Below are 27,842 nucleotides of genomic sequence, written 5' to 3'. Positions count from 1 at the left end.
GTGTGACGCAATACACCAGTACTTAAGTCTTAAAATATGTGTATAGAAGTTCCTGTTCCTCTAAAATAATGATCAAATGGTTTTTGCAAGTAAAAATTGGAACCTCCCACGCGCCTCTTCCCTTCTCGGACACGCGCAGTCGAGGGAGGGAGAGAGGGGGGAAGCGTGAGCGTGCTTTCCGTGTCTGGTTAGTGGACTGACAGCCAGCTGTGCGGCTACAACGACAACAACAACCTCTTGGATTTGCTACATACAACTAGATAAGTGTTGGTCTGCTTCTGATCATAATCGTATACGATATCTAGTTTTTGAAGTGAGGACTCGGCTGCACAAAGCTACAACCAGTACCATCGGCGGTTTCCGTGCTAACTAGCTAGAAGAGCATTCCTCCAACATGAATCCGTTGTGTGGCAGATGTAATCTAGTCGTTTACCCCACGGAAAAAGTGAATTGTCTGGACAAGGTAAGAACATGAGAAATCGAATTACTTTGTATTCTTATTTTACAAATAGCCTACTCTTAATACACATTCCTCCTTTTGTACCCCGACTGCACTTATTTCTGCTCTCCTAAAATGACACCTTTCACATATTTTTGTGAATGAATTGAACACCCCAACAGGACAGGTATTTCGTTAGCAAGGCAAGCTAACGGCTAGCTTAACATCTGAAAGGCGATGGCACAAGAGCGCGGACCAGAAACGAATGCACATCTTATCGTGTGACTAATGGACTACTTTTAAGAAACAAAAATTTGACATTTTTATTATCAAGACAATGACTCAAGGCAACGATATTGATTCACCCTATAACAGCGCCTCATAGTGCTTGCGACAGTCTGGTTTGGGCCTCGCTGGCACAACTGCTTTGAAGACAACTGATTGATACCGTTAGCTAACGTCTCTAATCTTTTCTTTTCCTCGTATTGTGTAGTCGAGGGATTTACCTTACAAATACTCAATTAAACAGGACTTCTGATAATAATATAGTTCCATAACCAAGCTTTTGGTGTGCCGCGTGGACTGATATGGTTTGTGTCCAATTCACCGGTTAATCACAGCGAGGGATCATCAGTGGAGTCGCCTTGATTAGTTTCTAGAGTTAATCAAAAGCAGTAGCCTAATCTCAGCCAAGGTGCTAATCGTGTCAATGTTACCCATAGTGACTCTGCCCAGGTCACCAATGCACATTTGAGAAACAATTTGGGTTAACATTGATACATCACATCTAGCTCCTGTCACCTCTTTAGCTTTAGGAAGGTGATCATGTGTTGATTATTGCATTTAGGTCCTATTGAATGCTGCTGCACTCAGTTAAACTGTAACTTTGCAACAAGATACATGTAACGCATTCAGCTTAATAGGTGGGTGGGGTCTGCTACGTTTGACATATGAATAGCAATGTGTATGTATTTTTACCAAAGCAGGGCTTGGGGCAGGTAGATAATATGTCTAATAGACGTCTGAATGGCTATTGAAAACCAATCCATATTGAGACGTGCTTATCTCTTGGGGTTGACTGACAAAGAAGGTGGGGAGAGAGCACACAAAGCACATTATCTAAAGTACCATCAGCTCTTGATTGGATGCATTATTGCTCTCTGCAAGGATGTGTTCTTGAATGCACCATGACTAATGTTTTCCCAAAGTGCTCTGAACTGGAATTGATTTCTTTTTGAACCCTTCTTCATGCACAAGCGATCCAACCCTTACAAATACGAGTCATGTTAGCAGGCTGGTATTGATGAGAACCAAATTGCCACAACTACAGCCTGAATGGGCTTTGCTATCTGGCCTAAAGCAGAGTGCATTCCAGCAGACAGACACTCCCATAAAACGTGCTCTGTCAGAGGCCTGCTGTGCCGTCTCCCTGCTCTGAACCAAGCAGAGGAGAGTAGCCTGCCGTCTGTCTTCGGTGCCATTCCGCATCAGCGCTCACCTCTTCAGCCACGCCAAAACGACCTCCCCTTTCCCTTCTCCGTGACACACAGACACACTGCCTTTCTTGTTTGTTTAAAGCAACCGAGGCCACATTGGCTGGTGATTTTTTATTTTTTTTCTTCCGTGTGCTAGGCTAGCTCCGGTATAGGCAGGGGATTCTAGGTTTCTGCCACTTCTTCTATTGGTATTCTCAGCCACCGATGAATACCTTTACCTGACAATCTTCTTCTATGATATTCCTCTGTGGTGTAGCGAGAGGCTGAGCCACAGAGGCTTGTCTGTCTCTCAGCTGCATTCCAGTATAGCAGGGCTGGGCCCAGCAGAGGGAGCGGGTAGCCGAGCACATGCAAAGACAGGAAGTGGATTTTGGTTGAGGCTCTTGTTAGTAACGGGTTTGCCTTGTTATGTGGCTTCCCCTCAGTACTTAAAATACTTGCTGATTGTAAGGAGTTTAGAGCTGATTATTTGGGTCCAGTATGAGGCTCATATCTATCAGGTTATCTTTTCGTAGCTGTTGAAGTGGCCTTTAGCCAATAAGGCTTGCAACAAGGAAGTGATACACTAGTGCCTGATATGTAAACCTAACCAGTCAAAGTGGTCACATTTAGCTTAATGTGCCATGTCTGGAGGAGTGAAATGATTTGTATGTGTGTCACTTTAAGATTAACAGCCATTTCCAGCACCCAGGAAGTGTGTGTTTTCAAGGTAAATGGAGTGATCTGCAGTGTGAGTGGTTAAAGCTCATCTCTCACTGAAACACTCTCATCTCTGCTGGAGTGTCTGTGTACTTAACTATCTCTACGAGCTGTCTGCATATGGTATGTCTGATTCACAGAGCCTGTTCCTACCTGCAGGTAAAGAGATACAGTTCTTCTACATCTTTTGATTTATTAATATTTAACGGTGCCATTATGCAGTAGATTATAAAGCACTGTGTAACCAGTTCCTCTGTAGTAAATCAGCTACTATTTCAGTGCATATAGTAAAAAGTCTCAAAAGTCTATAAATAATGAGAGAAACTGACGTGTTCTGAAAGCTCATCCTTTAATAAGTAATTATGAAGCACAAACATTGATACTGGCTCTTGAATATATGTTTTGGCTCTTGACCACGTTAGCAATGTCAAAACATCTTGATAAGTGTTTATGCACAATATTGGCATATTTCTTCTGAGGCCCTTATGCTTGCTTCAGACAGCTTTTATGCAACAAATGATCTCCCACATGGCACCAAGTATCCTAGATAAGACACAGCCTCACTCAAAACAAAACACTCTGTTAGTAATTAGAATTATAATACAGTATAATTGTATATAAACTTTAAACAATGTTTTTTAGTCGTGTTTCAGTTGGGTATGTAGCAAAAAAAGGTTGTGACACAAAGTGCTTCACATGATGTTAAATGTGACACAGTTGGCATTAACAAAAGTGTGTGTAGTAATCCGATTTCATACACCATTTGCTTCACACACTGATGTATCTGACACGCTCTGTAGTTCTGTACTCCAGCTGTAACAGTTACGACTGACTTGGGTCCATTTTTATTATTTAGCTAACAAATTGGTTGCTGTGTTATTTGGCTTTAGTGTGGGGTTTCTGGTTAAGATGTGAGCCTCAATTGTACTGCTGCCTCTCAATCCCAGGAAATTGCTGGAAAAGGGGGGTTAAAGGTCAGAAGAGTACAGTATGCGAATTGTGCAGCTCTGTACGGTCTTTACTGAATGAAGTCATGTGAAATCAAAATCAAAAAATTGGGTTTATTACACTGTGCTACATATAATCACTTTATTCCTTACTGTTTATATTTCAGTGTTTTGCAAATATAGTAATTTATCAACCAGTCTTGTGCAGTTCTGATTATAAATTGGGACGATTTAGTCACTCGTGGACGGTGTGAACACATTTCCTCTGACTCCAGATTTAGAGGAATTTGTCTACCGCTTTGCCTATATTTAGACAGATTATTCTGAGAGCTGATTCATGTTGCCCAAATGCCACAAGAGGTGAGGAATCTGTCCAGCCATCATTAGTCACCTCCCTTTGATGACTCACAGTCACACAAACACACATTACAGTCAAAATCACCTGAGGTGACTCCTCAGTGAGCAGCCAGGTACTTCTCCTTTGTGAGTTTTATCAGAAAAAGGAACTGGTTCACACATTCTGTTTGCTCTCCCAATCTATTACAGCTTTATTTTTTACCAGCACAAAAAATGTGACCTGTGTTGCTCTGGCTTAAAATAAAATGTGTAGAAAGTAAGGCAGAGAGACAGTTTTATCTAATATAAGCGCCATACAACATGACAACATGAGTGGATGTTTTGTAGTGGAAGTGAATTTATACAGATGATTTATGACATGGCAGAAGTGTTTTATCATTTCACCTTTACTTTGCTCATATCCCATCTTTTATGCTGGGATTTTTGTGTTTTTATTACTGGTATATCTTGTTGCTGGGGTGGCAGGGTGTGTATGTTACTAAGTACACATCACAGTCTGGAGTGGTTTGGAAAGTGTTAAGTGAGTGCATACTGTACTCTAGCATAGTATGCCTGTTCACATCACTGTCCGTCTGCTGGCCAACAACAAAGCTCTTGGCCTGGATCAAAATGAATGGCATCAGGTAGGCTAATAATTAGCCAGCATGCTTTAATGAGTTAGTTTCCTGGATTAGCACCAGCAAGATGTGGGCATTTTGTCTTCAGGCATGTACTGCCTTATGAAAGAATAATCTTTCACACATAAACAGAGTAAGCTGCTGTAATGCCCCACCACATGTGTGTATGTATGATGGTGGTTTTAATTTATTTAGCTACTTTTGGTTAAAAAATAAGCATCTGAGTCAAAGAGCCATCACAGCATTTTTCAAACTGTGGGCCTAATCAGCTTCTAGAAGCATTAAACAAAGAGGTTTAGACTGAAGTGAATTGCTACTGATTTGACCAAAAGTTATTAATCATTTCATCAGGCTCCCTAGGCATGTCTGTCAGCGTTATAAGGCGCTAAGTTCCTCTGATGCTTAATTTGGTGATTACCAGAAGACTGGATCGTGAAAACCCACTTAACACGGTCTGTAGATTAGGTCGATTTCTTTTCTCCCCCAACTAAAAATAACGATATTCAGAGATTCTCATCTAATCAGTATAGAAAATAACTACAAACCAAGTCCTGGTAAATTTGCCTGCTCTTTGAGTCACTTGGTAGGTCCTTAACCAATGTTTCCAACCAGTGTTTCTATTACAATCAAATGACGATGGTTTGGTAAAATATGTTTTTGTGGTTCGTGGACCAAACGAAGTGAGAAATCTGCCCTGTTTAGATTACACACTAATACTAATTTAGAAAGTGGTTGGTTGTTACAGCAGGCCCGCAGCATTTGAATGCCTAAAACCAGTCACTTAATTGTCTCCTATCAGTCTGTAGTTGGTCAGACTCCCACTAACCGTCCCTCTGTGTGTGATGTGTTTGCGTACATGGTGTCTGAAATTGTGTGGGCCTCCCAGATAGCTGCAGGGTTTTCTTGTATTTGGTTCTCACCGCGAGAGAACTGCGAGGCTGACTGAGCCATATAACCTACATACAGTACTACACACATGTACACACACAGTTAATTCTCACACGAGTACACATGTGCCCTTGAGCTGGGCTGATGCAGGCAGACAGTGCTGTTTTTTTGTATGGGTGTTTTATTTCTAGGGCTCCGTCTCTGCATTGTCCTCATTTTCCAGCTGACTGCCAGATCCTTGAAGAGGATGAAGAGTAAGGAGCCAGGTTTTCCTGGATCTGGACAAGTGCTGGTTGGCCTCTCGAACACACATTTGGGATGTTTCTCGCCCCCACATCTCTTTTTGTCCCTTCCTTTCCCTTTGGCATCTATTCGTCCTAATCCTAGACCAAGTATATTCCAACCAGATACTGTATATTCAGATGGTGTCTAGGTTAAGATGAGATGACTAGTAGTGTAGACGTGGCATTAGAATGCGCCTCAAATGTGTCTCCAGTAACCACTTGTGATATACTGCAAATGTCGACACATGCTGCCCTGACCACCTCCACATGTGGCCTGAGTGTGTTTTAGCTGTCCGCTTGTTGTTGCTTCATCCAAGATGCAGTTTAGTTTGAGGTGTCTCTGTTCACCTCAGAGGGCCATGTTATTAATGTGAAGGTGACGAGGGTTGTCCTGGTAGAAAATTAGTTAGCAGGTTGGGCTATGCTTAGGAATAGTTAGTTAGTTGCTAACAGTAGAGTTCAGCAGGCTTGTTCTCTAGAATAGACCCAAGGATAATATTTATTCAGGAAAACCAGGAATGTCAAAGTCCATTTTCAGCTGATATGCTCACCTTTCTCCTAACGACATTTGCATATACACTTCTTTATTAGCATTACACAGTGTTAGCATATCCCTGGTTTATTAATATCACAGATTTGGGGGTATGAGTCTGTGGAGAATATCATACTGGGCTGCTGCACTACAAGTAGATGAACCAAACGGAATGCATGCAAAAATGGCAGCCACCACAGCTGCAAATCAGCTGAAGCTAGAGGAAATGGAATCTGCCTGCACTGTGCTGTTGATTGTAAAGGGATTTGCCATTGCAGTACTGGCCAGAACAAAGGAGAAGACTCACAGTGGAAAGAGTAACACGATGTGTCCATCTGCAACTCCCTCAGGCCCCGATTGGGTTGTAGTGGGATAAGGAGTTTGCATTCGGAGGTTTGGCCCAGTGTGTTTGGCTGTGGATCACAGCTCAGCTGAACAGAGCCCAGGCTCGGTCTCCACTGTGAGCCTCCTCTTTTCTATGCCTTAGTCAATATTGCTAGCTCACAGCTACAAACACCCATGCCCATATCTAATTTCCTTGCGGGAGTCATCCCAAAATGATCAATAAAGAGAAGTCTAAGTCTAATGTCAAAGGCACAAATACACTTGCCTGTTGTCACCACATACCACCCTGGGTGGTCCATTACATCCAGACAGAACAGACAAGACTGTTCTTAAAACCAGCCTGAAGCCATATTCTTGTTTGATAATGGAAGGAAGTGAAATGCCCATTGTGCTTTGTGTTTGGTCATGTTTCCATACATAGCACTGCCATTATTGTGTCTACTGTCCATCTGCAGCTTTTACATTCAGTGAACATCAACATCCTGGTGATTTATTGCTAGCTGTTTATCAGTGCTGTTACACATGCTATATTATCAAACTGTATCACTGCACACAGACGAATGATTTTCTGTCAGTAATGCCAGCGTCTTATCCCGAGCAGACTGTGTGGAATCAAACTTGCATTGTGCATGTGTTTGTGAGTCAAACATTGAGAAAGTGATGAGCGTTTTTTTCCTCTGTTTTGAATCATTGTTTGTTTGGAAGATTAGTTAGTTTTGTGTGTGGGCAATTGGTGTAGAAAGTGATGTGGGAGAAAGAATGAGAGGGATGACAGAGCACCCCGAGGCCATGTTAATAAGGACTCCCTCTTTCTTTCCCTCCTGTTCTTTCTTTCTTTCTCTCTCCGTGTCTTTGCACTCCTTTCTCCCTTCCCTTGACGATAGCAGGAGCAGCCAGACCATTTCTTCACTCTCTGGCGTTTTCGCTCTCTTGCCCACCCCTCCCTTCCTCTTGCTCTCTCTCCAGCTCCTTCCTTTCATGTTTCCTCCCTGCTTCCAGTTTTCTCCAATCCTCCCTCCCTCGATCTCTCTTTGAACCCTCAGGCCGCAGATCAGCCCAGTGCCAGGAGAGAAAAGGAAAGGAGGCGAGAGGGCGGGTGGGTGGGAGAGAGGGTGGTGAGGGAGATAGAGGCATGGCCTCTTATGAAGATGGATAGAGGAGCTAGAGAAACATGCAGGCCTGCAGAGATGAGCAGACGGACAGAAAGGAAGTCAAAAGGTGGCTTTCAGACCATTTTCAGACTGAAAACAACCTCCGTTGTTGTATATTTAGAAAATAAAATTGGATTGTAATAACTGTGTGAACATGGACGGCACCAGATTAGATGGCGAATACACAGATACATACTTGTCAACCATAGTTCCTTCTTTGCTGTTCACACCAGTGCATCTAGCCCAATGTACTCATAAATAGAAACCATACAATTTGCTAGCAAAAAGGGGACATTTGTTTTTTTCTGTTCAGTGCCAGCATACACAAACCACTGTGTTTCCACTTTGCGTCACTTTTTTTTTTACACAGTCTTAACAGTCGCTATTCTTTCTGTCCGTATCCAGCTCCTGTCCATGTGAAACTTCAAGGGAAAAGAAAGTAGTTCTGGCCTCACTCATTCAGTTTGCTTTCGTGTGTGTGTGTGTGTGTGTGTGTGTGTGTGGTTTTGGATCCACAATTAAGGTGAAACAAATGTCTGCCTTCTCAACTTATTGTGTCTTCTCTTTGTCTCTGACAGTACTGGCATAAAGGATGCTTCAGCTGCGAGGTCTGCAAAATGACTCTAAATATGAAGAATTACAAAGGCTTTGAGAAGAGACCATACTGCAATGCGTAAGTTGTCCCTAAGTCATCATATTGTGTATATCAATGAGCATGTCTCGTGTTTTCATCCTGCATCCCAAAGACACTGACAGCAATGTTAAATCTGTCCACCGATGGAAATAGGGCTCGTCAAATGTGTGTGTACGTAATCATGTTGCAACCCAACTAAGGCCCCTCTCTCCCTCCTCTGCTGTTTATCAGTGACTATTCCAGCTCCCCCCTCAGAGAAAATGCCTGTATGTGTTGTGGGAAAGTGCCTTTCTCCCTCCTCCTCCTCCTCAGTGGGGAAGGGGGGGAGGTATATGAACAAAGGAAATTCCTGAAGTTCCTCTACAGTGACACAGGCGGACACTGAAAACTAGCATGTCCACTCACGCTTCAGCACATATTCACACACTAATGGCTCATCGGGAATCCATGGAATCCCCCTGTCATTACTTATAATGATTTTATTTGATTTTCTCTCTCTGTGTGTGTGAGAGTTGGAGGGTGAATGCATGTTCTAAGAGGGAATGCAAAAAGAAGGGTTTGCTTCATGTTCTGACAAGCTCTTTTGCATTTTTCCTAAACTGCCAATTCATTTGCCAGTTAAATAAATCAAGACGTCATGCTAACGTTGTCATTCTCAACACCAGTGGATAGGGTTTGGCTTCCTTTTATGATTAAAATCAGTCATTTGTGTCTAGGGTAAAATAACATGGTGCTGTATTTTGTCTTAAATTTTTTTTAAGGAACATATATCATTTCTTGTCCATATGTCTGAACCTAGATGTCTTTTTTTTTGCTCTGTCAGTGGTGAATGTTTTTCTTGCTGTATTCATCCAAATTTGGCTGCTAGTGTTTTTTTGTTTTGTCTCTGTTTATTAGCCAAACAGCCATTAAAGGGGCCGTAGGTAGGATTGTGAAGATCCAGGACTTAGTCAAAAAATGTGAACATTGACAACTTCTCAGTCCCTCCCCCCTTTCCGCTAAAGCCCAAAACTGTCTCCTAAGCCCCTCCCCCCACAAGGGAGCATGAATGCGTGTGCATGAGCAGTGATTGACACGCAGTTAGACACCCCCCCCCCCCTGGCCCTGATTGGTGCATCTGAACAGAGAGCGGTGGATTTTTGCAAATCGCACTACAGGCTGTAGGTGATCTTGGAAAAACTGCCTTTTTCTTCGATGCCCCTATCACATGGAACGCTCTGCAACAAACTAAGGTTAGAGGTACTCTCCCATCTGCTACTGTTTTTAAGCAATTGGTGTTTAATCTCCGCTCTTTAAATTGCAACTGTTTTTAGTGTTGCTCATGTTTATTTGTCATTGCTGTTGTTTTTTATATATGACTCTTGATGTAAACTCGTCGTCATTGAAAATGAGGGAAACCTCAATGCCCTTCGATAAATAAAAAGGTGGTGCCAGAGGAGCCGGATTTTTTTTTTTTTTAAATGACCTGCTTCATGTAGTTCTACTGGAACATAGGGTCGGTTTCAGCAAATATGACAGAAAGTTAGTTTTAGAAGTCTTACCTACTGCACCTTTTTTAAATTGTCCCTCTTTAGAAAGTACAGGTGTTTGTGGCTAACTAACAACAAGCACTGACAGCGTGTGACTGATTTGAACACTTACAGGAACTCTATTTCCCTAATTTTCCTCGAATCCCTCACTTTTCTTTTTCCCGCTCTATATATTTAATGAAATAGAGTCACACCACTCAGAATAACTGCACCTTTTTCTCTCAACTTGAAATGTTTCCAACTCCGTGAAAGGTCGCATTTAAACCTGAGAAAATGAAACAGGAAAAGAGAGAAAAAAGAGACATCGCTATATCTGATGGGGGGGGGGGGGGTGAGCCAGCATGAACAATACCAGGACCGTGAAACTGAAGCAGTTAAAAGGAATTGAGCCCTTATCACTTTTATTATTAACACCAGTGGATTTTCTACTTTGACATGCCAAACTGTCTCCTGTGAAAAAGGCCCGTTGATGCTTTATTATTGTGTCACAGTACAGCGATCACATTTTCTCAGTAGGACCACTATTGGCCATAAACCTTAAAAGAATTAAAGCCAAACACCTGTGTGCAGCCCCTAATTAGAGGCTTATATAAGATAACGTCTAGTAAATTTAGTAGTAAAACATCTCTGTCCTAAAATCTCACTGTGACCCTGTCCCTACTTCCAGTCTTTGACATTTGGTTTAAGGTGTTAAGCCCCTACAGCAGGTGTCATCCTACTATCATCTTTATTTCTACAGACTGAAGTGGCTTCTTCTTTTCCCTTTCCTGCCTCCGATGTTACGTCCGCTACCCGCGCCAGCAGGAGCGAGGCCCTTCAGAGCCTGTTTATTATGCCTCTTTCCGTTTGTTTAAAACAAGTCTTGTCCGAGTAAACATCATCAGTGGAAGAGCCTCCCACTTCAGGAAAGGAATTCAGGCTATGTTCTCTGTCATTATTCTGTGGGATAACTACTTTATCATTACTCCTCTATATTTGTCCTTGGTAATTGATATAGGCGTTGTTTGTTTTCACTGTATTCCCACCCACCTTTTCCCTGAGAGTCCCATCCCTGATTAGATGCTCCAGTCACAGGGGGACTGTGGGAGATTGAGGATGGCAGATAAAATTCTTCATTTCCCCAGGAGACTGTGGGAGCCATTGGTGGGACGCTGCCTTAATGACTGATAGTCCAGAAATGAATTTGAACATCAATGTGGTGTTATTAAGAGGGGTCACAAATGCCTTGATTTAGGCTTATCATTCAGAAAGCCTGCCAGCTTTCTTGCTTTTAACACTATCTCGAATCATTTGGTGACATGTTGTTGATAAATAACCGGTCAAGATTAAATCCACTTTCATAATGTGGCATGCCACTGTTCCTGGGGATGTACTGCCTTATGTTTTAGTCTGGGAAAGAGCTTTTTCTCATTTAAAGATATATGAGCTTCATTGTATAATGGATTCTGCCAGTCACAGACATCTCTGCCTGATGCTTTCTAGCTCTCCTCCATCAATGCTGCCTCTACCAACTACAGCGCCTCTACTGTGTGTGTGTGTGTGTGTGTGTGTGTGTGTGTGTGTGTGTGTGTGTGTGTGTGTGTGTGTGTGTGTGTGTGTGTGTGTGTGTGTGTGTGTGTGTGTGTGTGTGTGTGTGTGTGTGTCACATCTGTTCAGATTTTACATGTAGATGAAATGTTCCTGCTGAATGATGCATTACAACCTTTCCAGGTCTCACAGGGTCAAGCCAGCCACAACATTTCCTGGGGTTCCACTATGCAAACAGGCCTCTCCTCCTGCACAGTAGGCAGTTTGTTTGTGTGTGTGTGTGTGTGTGTGTTTTTTGCATGTGTGATTACACATGCGTGGCCACCTCACTCTTCTACCCCAGCAGTACCTCTCCTCCCCTCCATTTTGATCACTCCCTCTTTTTAGCGTTCACAGGGCTAACTGAGTTTGTGCATGTGTCACCCACTCCCGTCTGCGACTTATTACCTTGTTATACAACCTGACAGCTAGATGAGTGTTCCTGTGACTCACTCGTAGCCTCAAACAGCCACGAAAATGCGAGCATGGTTACACACACACAGACACATATTACAAGATCCCACTGAGTCAGTAAGCTTACATCTTCAACCCTGTTGTGTTTGTGTAGCAATGTATTGACCCTTAAGTGCACGGACTGTTTCTCAAGCTGCATTAAAGAAAACAGGAACGCACAACACACAAGCAGGGGTTTTCAGACACATTGTTGCTTTGTGAAAGGAAGTGTGTTCCACCACAAACAAGACACACCCAACTCCAGAGAAAAATGGACATATTATTAGTTGGCAAGCTTTGATGAAGACAAAACATATGGCAAAACATATGGCAGCCAATTGGTGAATTTTGCTAAATCTAAACCCATTTAGATTTATTTTGGGATTGTCTCCATACAGATATGCTTTTGTCAGATGCAACTATATTCTTCATAAACTGCCATTCAGCATTGATTAGACTTACAGCAATAAAGGATGGGTTCCTGAGACTCAAATCACCTTTATTAATGAATGTAAACTGATCATTAGGAAATATCAGTGTTACAACATTTTAGCCATGTACCCTTGTTTCAGCCCAACTTTGCCTCTTTATTTAAAATGTAACAGATAGTTATGTAGGTTTGCACTCCGCAGTGGCAGGGGGCACTTGTATATAACAAACAAATGAAAAAGACAGAGTGGTGTGTCTGCATAGGAAACACCCTTTCATTATTTCTGTGATTAGATATCTCGCAACAATAAAAGACTTCATTTGCATTGTTTGATCAGCTTGTTCGCACCCTGCCCGGCCACGTAGCAAACGGCTACATCTGCCTACTACATCTGCATGTTGCTGATAGCTTCCTTCTTAGGAAATTGAGTGCTAGCAGTTGTAAAAGCCTAGTGTTTGAGCCTACACAGACCTGCATGTGTTTGTTTGTATGAATGAAAGCAGGGATCAAGTGCTTGTGTTTGTTGCGTATCACAGAGCTTCAGTGCCAGCTTCGTTCAACTTCTCCAACTACATTCATGTTCCGCTCCCTACTCTCTGAAATTATTTTTGGGGTTCCTTTTAAAGTGGCTCCTTTTTCTTTTTAAGAGTGCTTTACTTTATGTAAAATAGCCAACTACAATACTTATGTTGAAGTTCTTTTTACATCCCATAATCACATCAGGACAATGCTAATTCAGTTTTGTTTACCATGTTGTCAAGGAAACGGTAACCATATTGCCTAAATGGGTTACCCAGAGGCACAGATAGTGGTTGAAGTTTTTTGAGGTCACCCAGCACCCTGAGGCAGGCTGGGAACTGCAGTCCATATGAGCTGTTAGAGAAGCTGTGAGGGCTCTTCCTCTTCTATTGGATTTAAGCCATATGTTTTTGCTGCTTTGGATCACACTAAACTGGCAGGCACCATTATTTGTGGCAACCATTATTATTTGGAGGCTACGTGTGCACAGAAGTCTCCAGTGTATAAAAACATTGACTTATGCCTTGCACGCACTAACCATTGACAGTGGTTTATGTAATCAATAAGTAAGCGTGTGCGATGAATGGCTTTTGGAAGGATACTTGGTGTGCTGCATGTCTGCGTGTTTCTCCTTACTTGTGTGTATATTTATGTTTTGTTACATTTGTTTCAGGCTGAGCATTTTCTCCTGAGCAGTAGGAGGTTGGGTGGTTGTGGGTTTGTCACGGTCAAGAAAATTCCCAGAATCTTATTCAGAAAAGAGACTCGCCTTCACACTCTGCTGAAAGGGGCTGCCCATGACATAATTCACACTCACCCACTGTCTCTTTGACCCTGTTGCTGTGTCAGTTACGTGCTGTGTCTCTTCCTGTTATCCCCCATAGAGCTTCCCCCATGTGTGTATGCGCATATGTTGGTGCCTGTGTTTTGTAAGCATGGAAAGCTTTTTCCACACCTGCTATGGCTCGCCTCCAAAACTCTGCAACCTTCAGGCTCTCATTCCCCCACACTCCTGCCTGCACTTCCTCTTTTTCAGACTACCTTGGCTCCCACTGACAGAGCATTGTGTGTTATACTGACATGCTTTTTGTCTACAGGGGCTCCTAACTCAACCTCAGGACCACCTTGAATAACAAACACCCTCACTGTGTGGCCACAGACTGCACACTGCTTGAGTTATGCTGTTTTTTCTGTTAGAGTCGAGGCTTGAGCGTCACAGTTGGAGCCTGAGTAGAAGCTGACATCTGCCTGTGTGTGTTTACTGTGTACTGACATTCTTTTGCTGTCTTGTGTGTTTATTTTTTAGACACTACCCTAAGACAACATTCACCTGTGTGACTGACACTCCAGAGAACAACCGCCTCAAACAGCAGAGCAAGATGCAGAGCCAGGTATCTCTCTCTCTCTCTCGCTCTCTCTCTCTCTCTCTCTCTCTCTCTCTCTCTCTCTCTCTCTCTCTCGCGCTACACAAGAACACTAGCACCCCTTAAATTATATTAAATAGTTATGCACTTTGGAAATATCAAATAGGATGTTGCTTAAGTCTGGTTTGCCAAATTTTTCATTTCCTTTTATCGGCAGTTGAAAAAGAGAGAGCTTGTTGCGTAAGAAAGCATTGCAGCATAAATGTCCTTAACTCTGGTTATAAGCCCATTTACCTTTTTTTAGTTTGAATAAACTGGCAAAAGTCTAGAGAAAGCAATGCCTTTCTGTTGAGCATTGTTATTCTGCCTAAGCGCGAGGTTCAGCTCGGCCTGAGAATTAGCCTAATAAGAACCAGGTTATTCTGAAGAAATATTATGTTTTCAATTGTAACAAAGCTTGACCACATTTGAACCTATTTGTGGGAACTGATTTTCCTGAGAAAAAGTAGGTAGATTCCACAGAATATGGTCTTGGTCCTCCATCAGACTGTCTGTGATTGATTGGTTAAATTTAAAGTGGGATATTCTTTTTGACATCCAAACTCAAATAAGCCAAATATTCTGTGATAATCCTGGTTTAACCAGTACTTCTACAACCCTCTTGTTGCACAGTGCTGAGAGCAGTAGTGTTAATGTGTCTGGCTGTCATTTTTATGCTTTTTTTTTCATGATGGTTGCAAACTGGATTATATTCTAATAAATCATGTGCAGTTTATACCATGCCATGTTTGCTGTGGCCCAATACGGATGCACTACACCTTCCTCTGCATTGTTGTTGCTGTACTTTTTTTGTTTTGTTTTTGCAGGGCCACCTAAGTGTACTGATCATAGATCCTCCAAAATTACTCTGCACCTGTTTTTATCAAGTAGCCCCCAGTCTTAGGTCCCAAGTCAGATTTTTGACCACATAAAATCCTACTATGGCTTTTCTTCCGGAAGCAAAAATAACAAAGACCTAAATATGTTCTAAGTTATAAAAAACCCTCATTAGACCAAAATATCCTTCTGAACTGGGTCATGTGTTATTGCCTTGATAAAGATGGCTCTGATAGAGAGTCAGATTTGTACTCACAAATGGACTTTTATCAATGTTTCGCCAGGTTTGCTGTCTGTAGTTACAGAAAGCATAACAAATCACAAATAAACTGGCTATAAAATGTTAAATATGGTGGCAAACTAGCATCAGACAGTCGTCAACTCTGAAGGCTGTCATGTGGGGCATGTACCTTTTTAGTATTCCAGGAACGTGACTATCAATGTGATAACTAAAGTAACCACAGAGAGATAACCTTGGAAGCAACACAAAGCATTTTTAATGAAAAAAATGCAAGTTTTAGTGCAGTTCAGTAGAAAAGCCCCTTTAAATGCAGTCATTTTGAGCCTCATTATTCACAAAAAAGCTCTGCAAGATTCTGGAGGGACTGATCTATGGATCTGAATGGTGGAAGGATTCAGGTGGGAGGATTCAAAAGGAAAAGCTGAAGGAGAGGATTGTTTTCTCAGCATGTAGTAGAGTCGAGTGTGTTCAGAGAGGAGGCAGGGCTTATCAAAGAGAGCACATCCCTCGTCTTATCTGGGTGTCAGTGTCAAACACTACGGATGAGACTGGGGGTGTGTGAGAAGGGTTTTTGTGGAGTATCGGGGTGGGTCAGTGGTCTTGTAAGGGAGGGGGATGACTGAGGGATTGAGGGGACAGATGGTGTTTTTCTACATGGATTGTACATCCTAACAGCCCCCCACAAACACTCAACCATACACCAACAGACAGTCAGTCATTATAGTAATGGTTCATCATAGTCACAAGCTTAAGAATGAGGTTATTAATACACAAAAGATGTTTGTGTGTGAAGGATTTGTGTAATCATTAACAAAGGATTCGAGGATTCTTTCTCTACTCTAGCACGTGATCATAGTGGAGAGGAAACTATGATTTCACGAAATACCCAAAGCTTTTAACAGAAGTAGATTGGTCTAAAATAATTTATGATCAAAAAGTTCCCTTCAAAAAGAGGATGCAGGTGAGTCCTCTCCTGACAAGGGCTGCTCAAATAATTTTGGGTACAGAAAACTGAAGAAAAAATAGCTGATTGTGCTGCATCTCAACCAGACTACCAGAAAGAAGCGGTCGTTTTTAAAGAACTTCCTGTTAAGCAACAGAATATTTGAGCTTCAGTGGTATTTGATAATATAATTATGTTTTTTACCCCCTTCACTTAAATTCCAACAGATAATAAAAAATAAAAAAAAACTGTAATGCTTATTAGTCACACACATGTGCATGTGTAGTTTATGTTTAGATGATATGAAATAAGCCTCTTGCACTATGATGCTTGTGTGCGACAGTATTAGTGTTCTGTACTCTTTGTGAGTGCATCTGTGTCGCGTAAGGAAGTTGAAGATGTTTGTGGAAAACTGTGGCCATCTAACCCTCGTCAACACCGCCACTGCGTTGCTACGGGAACACTATTGCTATGGTAGCAGGGTAGAGGTTTGTCACACCTCATTACAATACTTTGCGGGGCGAAACAGAAACAAGACGGAGAGAGAGAGAGAAATAAACTGGAGAGAACCAATTGGGGAGGAGGAGAGGGAGAGCAATGAGGTGCACATGAGAGAGGGAGAGAGAGAGAGATGAGTGCAGAGTGAAAGAGAGAGATGAGTGCAGAGTGAAAGAGGAAGAGATAAAAGTAAATCCCCCGAGGAAGGAAAGCTAGAGGAATGCAAATAGAAGCAGAGAGAGAGGTTCTAATGAGGAAGAGCTCCAGCTCTATGGGATGACTCTGTCTGTTGCTGTTGAGGCAGTAAAATATGAATGAATGAAAAAGGAGAGCAGAGAGAAGGCAGTTTGGGTGGGGGAAGAAAGCAGAGGCATGATTGGAGGAGAAGAAGCTGTTGCATAGGCTGGACCTCAAAAAGACAAAGGAGATAGACTGAAATAAAAATAGGGGGAGGATCATACGTTGACTGATGGGAGCGGAGCGAGAATGCAGGACAAAGATGGGTCGAGGCCACATTAATCTTCCTCATGACTTATCCTTGTGCGCAGGCTTGAGAGCCGTGTATAATTTCCTGTGGAATGAGGATCAGCCATAGTTTTCACACAATTTCTCAGCAGCGTCACGCCAGGGGTGACGGCACATGGATGTATCTCTCACACACACGCACACACACACACACACACACACACACACACACACACGCACACACACACACACACACACACACACACACACACACACACACACTCACACACTCACACTATCTGTGAATCACAGCCATGTCCTTTGTCATCACAAAGGATTGGGAGATGAGAGGAGGATTGGTCAGCACTCTGTTCAGCAGTGTCAGACATTATGTGGTCGTCAGGGTGTGGTGGTGGAGCTTTGTTTCCTGGTCTGTTCTTGGTGGAGTGCAGGAAATTGGTGCAGTCACCATGGAGGGAGGAGTAAGGGTTTGGTTGATGTAGGTAGGTGGAATTAAGTCATTGTTGAAATGTCATAGCACGTGCCTAGGAGATAAGATGGAGAAGAGCCAGGATGTGTAGCTGTTTTTTTCCAAAATAAAACCTGTACCTGACTTCCTGTTTCAGGTTTGTAAATTGGTGTATGTGGTTGTGGGTTTAAATACCAGACCAGGGCGCCTGGGTAGCTCACCTGGTAGAGTGTGCACCCATATAAACAGGCTTAGTCCTCGACGCAGCGATCGCGGGATCAACTCTGACCTGCGGCCCTTTGCTGCATGTCATTCCCCCTCTCTCTCCCCTTCCAAGTTAAGCTGTCCTGTTGGAAATAAAGGCCTAAAATGCCCCAAAAAAATCATCTTTAAATACCAGAGATCAGCCACAAGGCAGCTGTGAGGGCGAGCTCCATGCATTGTAATTTCTGATATTCATCTGACGCTGCATGGGCTGGACATTTCCTCCTCTGCCCTTTGGGTCAGGATAGGGTGGGGAGGTTTGTCACACTACCTCTCATTTATGACCATATATGGTTGCTACCACGTCCTGTATGTAAGGCATTTACTCCCCAGCAAAGAGGAAGTGAACGTCACCACAAAAGACTACTCAATATACGTTGGACCAACCTTACTCTGCTTGCACTCGTAGCACACACACAATGCTAATGCTTACTTCAGTCATAGTTTATGCATACGAAAACGTTGATTATTTAAGCTGCAGAACTCAAACCCTTCTGTGTCTATGCTTTAAATAAAATGGGGATATAAGGTCTCTTGTTTGTTGTTTTAGTTTCAAACTTCTGCTTTACAGTGAGAAATGTAACAAACTCAATATGAAAAAGGTGATAAAATGTTTATAGAAGCACATGCAGAATTTTATTAAAATATGGGCTGAAAGGGGCACCTGGACAGCTCACCTGGTTAAGCGTGTGCCCCATGTACTAAGACTCAGTCCTTGACGCAGCTGTTGCAGGTTCAATTCCAACCTGCGGCGCTTTGCTGCCTGTAATTTCTCCTCTCTCTCCCCTTTCACATCTTCAGCTGTCCTGGAATATAAAGGCCTAAAATGCCCAAATATAAAATATATAATGTAATTAAATAATATTAATAATATGGGCTGAACACGTATTGTTGTCCGCAGTTAGAAAAATACTTCATAATGAGAAAATGCACTTTTTAACTTGAGTTGATGTTTCTGGAACTTCATTTAACAGTGTCGAGCTGTAATAAAATCAACAGTAAAACCATTTTTCTGTCCGTAAAATTTTTTTTTATTAGGCCAAATGTAAGCTCAGGACTGGTCCATTTGTCAAACCAAGTACAAGTACTTATAAGGTGGACTCTGGTACCACATATACTACTGTATAGGCAAAGAGCATAACATTATTATTATTTTTAAAGAAATAATAAATTCATTTCAAACAAGCAGACAAATATCAAGACAAATCTTTTGTGATTTTGTGTTGTTGCTTTAATCTGTATATGTTGAAAGAATCTAGGTCAGAGCATCTATAAATAATCATTTGCGCTGCATCTGTTGAATTTTCCTTGTTGACTCACACAAATGCATTGAAACTGGCGGTGCATTTTCATTTCAGCCAGAAATGTGGCACACACTGTATTGTTTGCCTTGCATGGTTTTAACCCCTTGTTTTGTTTCTGACATGAATCGTGTTTGCTCTACAGGTTCTCTACAGGGAGGATTTTGAGAAGAATAAAGGGAAAGGTTTCAGCGTGGTCGCAGACACGCCAGAGATGCAGAGAATTAAGAAATCGCAGAATCAAATCAGCAATGTAAGTGTCAGCAATACAGTCCTCAAGACAATCGCCCCTCCCTCCACCTGTATTATTTGATCTCTAAATCGTAACAGAAGAGCTCCTAATTGTTTTAGCATTTTGACAAAGCTTGAACATTTAGAGCTCTTCTGGTGCTGTTCCCCTCCTGAGAGCCTGGTATGAAGCCAGTCTGGTGTGAGTTAGTTTCTCTATATCACTATAATCTCTTTGCCAATATTGAACTGACAACTTGTTCTGAGGATGATAACTGGTCTATATTAAAGTACACTAGGAGGAAGGAAGGAATTGCAGCTTCAAGCTACCTTTTTAGACAGGTCAAGCTTATCTGGTGCATAATTAAAGATTTTGCATAATACTTATGTCCACTCTGACTTTCTACAATTCACCAGTGGAAACCACCAGAACTTTCTTTGTTTCACTTCCTGAGATTATCTGCACCTTCTTCATCTCAGGCCTCGAAGAGCTTCACTCGATTACCATCATGCCTTTTTAATATTTAGCATTTAGTTTTTTTAAGTATCTCCCACTTAGTCACTGACCAGGGCATGTGAGCGGAGTGGAGCAGTGAGATTTTCAGCTTCTTGCTCACAAAGCGGTTCGTTCCCTCCGCTCCCCCACTCAAAGCCGCTCCAGGTCTCTCCGCTCAACACAAATCGCTCACTGCTTACTCCAAAAAGAAGAAAAAAAAAAGCTGTGTTTGTATTTATCAGATAAACGGTGCCCGCCCTCCCTCCATGCCGCCAGTGCCCGCCCGGAGATCCTTGCTCACCCAGCGGCAGAAAGTCCACCGCATGACAGGCAGTGGCATGGAGGGAGGAATGTCAGGCTTCCTCTGCTAACGCTGCTCCTCATTCATAGTAATGGAATTCTCCTCAAATCACTCTCCACATGGATGATTCTCCTCACTCTCTACTCTTCTCTCCCTCAGCTCCCGTTATCGATTTGCCATTTCTCTGTAAATGCTGGACAGCGATGTAGAAAGGCATGCAGTGTTTACCTTGTTTCCTCAGACTGCTTAAGTCATCTGTGAAGGCCTTTTTTTCCCCCACGTGAAACACACTCAGACACAAGGCAAACGTCATTACACATAACCAGATCTGCACTGGCCTTGCTAATGGCATAATTAGTGTGCAGTGTGATGGGTGATGGATAATCACTGCTGTCATGTGGTGAAAGATCTTGCATGTCTAAGATCAAGGAAATTTGCCTGGCAGAGAAGGATACACATATATTACATGTATTTATGGGTCGCACACACAAGCCACATCAACATAAGAAGTGCATTATGGCGGGATAGATCCGGGCGCATCAAGTGTTTTTACTCAGAACTGATAAACAAAACATCTGCTTTCAATGAGTGCGTCATTCACAGCCAAGTGTAAGGGAACCACTCCAGATGAATTCTACATCTTTCTCTGTTTCTGTTTTTCTCATCTTTCTGTTCTTCCCTGAGGAAGTAAGAAACAAACCAGTTCATGTGGACAATGTTAAGCCTTTCACTTCTACTTATCCTGATTTGTCATTGTTGTTATCTGTCTTTGTTTTTTTTGCTTTGTCATGACTTTTCACTCTTGGTCGACTCTCTTCTATTTCCCGTCACCTACGTCTCGTCGAGCAGCAAAGACTGAGAAGTACAGTAGTATGGGGGGTTTAGTTCAGCAGCAGCACTTCCTGTAAATACATACACACACACACACACACCCCATCTGTTTGACCTGCTCCTTCAAAACAAACAATATAATCTCCCTCACACACTCTCACTTAGCATATTGCACTTGAAAACAGTCACTGTGTTCTCTCAGTCACTCGCGTCACTGTCCTCGCACAAACACTCTGTCATCCCATCCAGTCTGTGAACACACTCCTTACTAACGCCGCCAGCACAGTGAGCTCTTTGAGCGCGGCTGTAAGCGAGGACAGAATCAGGGTTGTAAATCTTGGCCGAGGCACTGTGAGTCAGTCTGTTATCAGCCTGGTAATAAGGGAGACGTGTTATTTGGCGCAGTCATAGTCCCTCAGTTTCAGTTTCATTGGAGTGGCGCTGTTTTAATGTTGTAACACTGAATGCTGCCTTTGTCTCGCTGGCTGGAGAGGTTGTAGGTTGATCATGAACTCTTTGAAGCTGAAATTGTAGTGCACGTGCTCCTTTTTGTTAATTACTCTGTTAATTAGGATTCAAAAAAAGCTCTGAGGAAAATGTTCAGTTGCAACTGAGAGAGAGTCGTAATATACACGATTGAAGTTGCATTTTGCTGTGCTTAGTCATGTGACCGCCATCCTCCTCCTCCCTTCCCCCTCAGCATTTCCTCTTGAATCTAGCTGGCTCATTGTCACCCCAAGCGTTAAAGCTTCTAGCTGATTCCCTTTTTTTTTTTTTTCACTTCACCTGTTCTTCCTGATGTGTCAGCAAGGGTTGCTATGCAACTCTGAGCTCACACTACTTCCGGCCTGCTGAGATGTCATTTCCTCTCAGCGTCAAGCTGCTTCCCGAGGCTTTGCTTTGCAAGTAGGGGCGCCCCACCTATGGCCACAAACACAGGGGTGCAGAGCAAGTGGGAGACCTCTGGTGGATAGAAAATGAACTATACACTGACGCCTTCCTGGAAAGAGAACCACACCTGTAGATTTGAAGCTCTTGTGTGAAGATGCATGCAGTTTACCATCTTTTAATGTGACCTTACACTGTTTGTGTTTGTCTCTTGCAGATTAAGTACCATGAGGATTTTGAGAAGAAGAAGATGGGAGGACCGGGCCCAAATCAGCAGCCGAGCAGCCCCAGCCCAGGTATTCCTTATAACACACACCCAAGCTTGGCAAGTTTTTATATAAAATTTTAGTGATCACTCAGGCTACAGTTATACAAGCAGAAGTAGGAGTCATAGTAAAAATAGTAGGTATGAGAGGAACTTAATTTACAGAAAGCACCTTCTGAACTTTCAAAATAAATAAAACCAAAACTATCTGTATGGCTAGATTAAGCCTTTTTGTGTTTGGGTAACCCTGAAATTTATATTAGACATATTTGGTGATTGGTGGCTCTGAATAAAGTACACTAAGTATCTACATTTTCCATCTTGCCCTGTCTATGTTTGGCTCCATCCCTGCCTCAGGCTGTATGAGCTTAACAGGCTGAGTGTCATCACACCACTCGGGGATCTTGGTTGTAACTTGTTCACTGCCCTACCCTGTGTTCAGTCCATTTAGCTATACAAAGTTGTGTTGCTGCAGAAATTGCAGTATTTAAAATTCATGAAAATAATTCTAGTAATGCATATTGTGACATTTAAATGGTCAAATCTATGAACATCACTCAAGCCAAAAGATTGGTTGCTAAAGCTCAAAATGAGCAACTTTGAAGTCATAAGTATGAACAATAGGAACATTATGTCTGAAAGTTACTTGAAGCATTAGCAGGTCAATGACAAAGTTACAGCTAAGTATTTAAATATTCTTGCTGTTTGTATTTGAAATGCCTGATTTACACTTAAACAGAAAGGTATTGTTCAGTATTAAATCCAGAGCCATGGGCTGCACGTCTTGGCTTGCCACGTTTTTGAATTCCTCACTCGCTCGAAGAGTCTATGCAGACATACATACAGGAGTAAATGCATGCATTTGCATTATATGGATTTAAATTTTTATTTATTTTTATTTTAATTCTCCCCTGCCAAAACAATCACGGTATAGTCCCCAGCAAATCTGGTGTCTGGTTAGCAATAAACAATGTCCAGCTCATTCATCTGCCCTCTGCTTTTCCTTCTGTTTGACCAGGATACCAGCCGCCTGCAGCCTCTCAGAACTTCCACTATGAGCCCACTCCTGCACCGGTGCAACAGGCGGCCGCCGCCCCGCCTCCCAGCGCCGGGGTAGGACCTCCGTTGCCTTGATGAATTCAAACCCTGAAAAGAATCAGTAGACATTGTTGTTAATTGTTCAATATTGAAAAGAACAAATTTTAGACTTGGACAGTAAATAACTAAATGTTATCGTCTATCCCTGGTAATAGTATTGATATAGTTAGTTTAGTAGCAGGCATGTGGAACAGATTTTTAAATTTAAAAAAAACACACTCTTACAAAGATGATTTCTGCCGTACCCTTGGCAGCTGTTGTCAGTAACTAACTGAACTACGTGTTGTCGCCCACAGAAGCGGTACAGGGCAGTGTACGACTACTCTGCTGCCGATGAAGACGAGGTGTCCTTTATGGACGGAGATGTGATCATAGACGTGCAGCAGATCGACGAGGGCTGGATGTACGGCCGCGTGGAGCGCACCGGCCAGCAGGGCATGCTGCCTGCCAACTACGTGGAGGCCATCTGAGTGAGAGGGAGAGAAAAAGAGGGAGAGAAAACGGAGGAGGTAGAGAGAGAGAGAGAGGGAGGGAAAGAAGGAAAGGAAAAAGCCCAGTGCCATCTCATCTTAATGCCGCTTTCTCTTGATTTTACTCTTGTCCCCTAATCTGTTCCGTGAGACCCTGAAACCCCCCCCGCATTCTTGCTCTGCTCTCCCTGTTCCACCACAGACACCCTCTACCTATCTGACTGTCTGTCCTTCTCTGTCTGCCTGCCTGCCTGCCGCTTTATCTGTCTGTCTGTGCTGATGTCCGTCTCTGTTTGGATGTTCGTCATTCTCTTCATCTTTTCCTGAACCTGACTCCTCTCAAGTGCTGTCACAAGTGGAAAAATCAAAGTCTTAAAAGATAAACTCACAGTTCATCGCAGTATGTCAGGGGTCACGTCGTGTCACACAGTTCCATCCTAGCTATAGCACTTAATCCTAGCACAACATCATGCAAAAATTAGGAAGAAAAGAAAATGTAAAAAGCCTCTTTTTTTCCCCCCGCGAGTCACCACAGCTGCAGACATTATTCTGTGGAGGAAAATACGGTTGAAGTATGGGTGGGTGTGGCATTTTCATTAGCTTGTTTTTGTTTTTTTCTTTAATATTGCAGCGTGATCTTGGCCAGACTGGAAACACAGTGTAGAATCTCAGTCTATCAAAACTATGCTTGAATACTTTTGACTTATGTACATTCCTTTAACCTCTAACCCTGTTGCACCAATAAGCCAGTTATCAGTCTTAACAGAGGTTTTTAATATATTTATAGATTGACACACATCTCGCCATTGTGTGTGCTACTTAGGCACCCTCGCGTTCAGCACTGCATTGTGGGTATCGTTGTGATACTGGAATCGTAGCCTAACTGAAGAGCACCTCCTGTCGTTGCCTTTCCCGGGCGTGTCGGATACAGGAGGGATCAGGGACAAGTTAGTGGACCTTATCAGTCCATCTCTTGCAGCCACACTGAATACATCACCTCTGTCTGTGTGGATGTAGAGTGTGTACACCCTTTTTCCTGTTTCTTGCAGCCTGAACGCCTTCAGTCCTGAGAGAATCACAAAGTTATGGTGGAAAGGTTAAACTGTTTGGAGAAAGGAGATGGGAACAGGTCAAGTCCTTCCCCCTTTTGCTACAAAATCACCAAGAAAACGCATACATAAAAGAGAAGGCCAAGCACAACTCTGTATTGAATTCATTCCACTGTTTTTGTGAGTAAACATTCCTGTCTTTATTTTCCATTTAATGTGAGAGAAATTGTTGAATTGTTGGCTGTGGTAAATGTTGTTCTCATGCTGTTCTATCTTTGCCTTTCTTGTTATTGTAAGATGTTTATTTTCAACAACAGGAAGCCAGTGTATTAAATAAATAAACCAGCAACTCAATTTATGAACCAAGGCAGAAGTGTTTATCTAGACTTGTGCATACACAGTATAAGATAAATTGTGGGATTACTCAACATGCTGGTTCGGGTGAGAACAGTGCTGGCAGCTGGAGAAATCAGCCGAACGCTCACACGTTCAAGCCTGTTTCTGATCATTAGTGATGGCCAAATGAAGCTTCGTGAACCATTTTCTCTTTTTGTCTGAGCCCACTAGATGGGGCTCTCCGTTCAACAAAGGGTTGAAAAAAACACTGAATTGCCATTCCTTTAACCTTTTTCTTTGAACAGAGAGCGCCATCTGGTGAGCTCAGAAAATAAAGACAAGGGTTCACGAAGCTTCATTTGACCATCACTACTGATCAGTGAATCTCTCTTATGCTGTTTAATATTCTGGACCTTCTAAGAAAGAGTCATGTTACAGAATGGCATTTGAAATACACATGCAATTATTAATTATTTTATGCCCTGGTCTTTAAAACATTCATAAAGCCAGGCCCGTCACCTGTATGTCAGGGCCGGCTACTGATGCAAGACAGGAAGCTGCTTCTTTTTTTCTGGCAGGTGAATCCCAAAATTGTTAACTATTTTTGATATTTGACAAGTGAATCAGCCAATATTTACCAGCATTTGGTTGGTGGTGGTCACTAAGATGTAAAGAAAGGTTGGTTCATAAACAAAATCAAGCATTTAAGTTGCTGGGTATTACATGGAAATGCTGTATCATTCCTTTACTCTAGATACTGTATTTCTGGGAGGACCTTATGATTTAAAAAAAAAAAAAAAAAAAATTGACCATTTCTCAGTGGTGTAAATAATCTTATTGGCCCCTGACCATACCCTCCTCCCCCCCTCCCCCCTCCCTTTCTGTTTCATTCTCCTGTGATGCACTATGACTGCCACAGACATGAGCAATCAGGGCGTTCCGTTTTTAAGGTGGGGTGGAGCCGTTCAGCTTTATTTAAAGAAACAAGGCTCTCACTATGTAGCTAGATGACATTGTACAATTGTATATGTATCATAAAGGTAAGTTAGGTAAAAAATGTTTTTACAGGTCATGGTGCTCTGGGAAGTGGCTTGCCTGCAGATTAAAGGGGTTCATATTTTTTTGTGAATGTGACTGAGGGGACGTAATGCGACTTTAAAAGTTGACATCGAAAAAATCCAGTTTGGTGCAAGTTAGTGTTGAACATGACAACATTTTGCAAGTTTCTAATGTGATGAATCGTGACAGTGCTGATCACAGATTCTGGAAAAAAACCCACCTCAAACAGGTTTATACTGTAGGTTGCCAGACAAACAAAACAAAACAAACGCACTGTATGTATGCCTGTATTTTGCATTAACCTCTACTTGACAACAGGACAAGTTTATTTGCAAAACAGATGCTAGATGGGAAAGCTGTTTTAGAGCTAACTATTGTGTTTTCTTGGGTAAACTGGAGTTTGGTGGTTTGGTTTGTCTTGAAGTGAAATGATTTCTGTTCTTGGCTTATAATGAAGTTTGCTTTAATTTAATTTAATCACAAAGCTACTTACACTGGTGGCCTCTGGTTACTCTGCAGATTACATCCAATCCAAACTTTCTTTTGTGTCGAGGGTGTTGGTTATGACCATTGATGTTCTGAATGAAATGAAAAAAAGGTGGCCAAAGACAGGCCAGTGTTGTGCAAGTGTGGCTCAGGATGGATTTGTTAAGGCAAGGTTAAAATGTAGGCGTGTGGTGATGTAAGTGTGCGAGGCTGGAGGGTGGGGATGACTGAGGGCACTGATCTGATGCTCTCAATCTCCGAGACTGTGAGGCTGGGCAAGTTGTTTGTCTGACCTGGATATTAGTCAGGAGTTAACCTCTTTGCGCCAAATACCGCTCTTCTGCTCTGGCATCACTCACATACTGAACCGTAACTTCATATCATAACCTTTTTCTGTCTAGTATCCTGTCCACCTGTCTGCTGAGATCCCTCTTTCCTTCAGCCTTCATTGTAGGCTCCTGCGCTTATGATCAATCATTCCCTGCTTCTATGATACTGGTTATATACCGTAGACTTCGCAGAGTGAAATCATGTAATCCACAATCGGGTTTAGCATTCAGACCGGTTTTGTGCATTCCATCTTAAATTGTTTTGTTTTTTGTATAATTTTGTTATTTTTTTGAATAAAAATAAAGAGACCATATGCATATTGACATACAGTAGTCTTGTATTCAAAACTCATTCTGAATACATACTCAGAATTAAGGACCTGATATCATCTCTTACCTTGTTACAGCACTTCAAATTGTACTTATGATTCTGCAGATTCAATAAAATGTCATTTTTTTTCTCAGACTGTTTGTACTACATCTTATGTTGTGCAGCAGCATAGTGGGACAAATGTTAGTCCTTCAGACATGTTTGAATTGCCTCTGGGAAAATAATTGGTGTTTGGTGGTGGCGCTTATTAAGGAATAAGCGCCACGTGAACACAGTATAAACTGCACTACAAGATACGGTCATAATGCAGTACCCACCTAGTTGATAATGTATTTATTTAGTGGTGCAAATTCTCTGACAAATTTGCA

General features: G+C 42.3%; 1 protein-coding gene across 2 annotated transcripts; it reads left to right on the top strand.

Moving 5' to 3' along the window:
• The first annotated feature begins 141 nt into the window (after nucleotides 1-141).
• On the top strand, nucleotides 142-27,467 carry lasp1 (LIM and SH3 protein 1). 2 transcript variants are annotated; one of them, XM_078270277.1, is made up of 7 exons: nucleotides 142-463; nucleotides 8,334-8,428; nucleotides 14,193-14,277; nucleotides 19,453-19,560; nucleotides 22,269-22,347; nucleotides 23,335-23,429; nucleotides 23,711-27,467. In XM_078270277.1, exons 1-7 carry the CDS (start codon nucleotides 395-397, stop codon nucleotides 23,882-23,884), a joined length of 705 nt encoding a protein of 234 aa, XP_078126403.1. In that variant the 5' UTR covers nucleotides 142-394; the 3' UTR covers nucleotides 23,885-27,467. The 2 variants fall into 2 exon arrangements, with proteins under 2 accessions (XP_078126403.1, XP_078126404.1); XM_078270278.1 differs by lacking the exons at nucleotides 142-463; nucleotides 8,334-8,428 and adding an exon at nucleotides 11,594-11,700.
• The last annotated feature ends 375 nt before the right edge of the window (nucleotides 27,468-27,842 follow it).

This window comes from Sander vitreus, chromosome 15, assembly GCF_031162955.1.
Source record: "Sander vitreus isolate 19-12246 chromosome 15, sanVit1, whole genome shotgun sequence".
Classification (NCBI taxonomy): Eukaryota; Metazoa; Chordata; class Actinopteri; order Perciformes; family Percidae; genus Sander; species Sander vitreus.
Note: the sequence above shows the minus strand (reverse complement) of the source record. Positions and strands in the feature narration are given on the sequence as shown.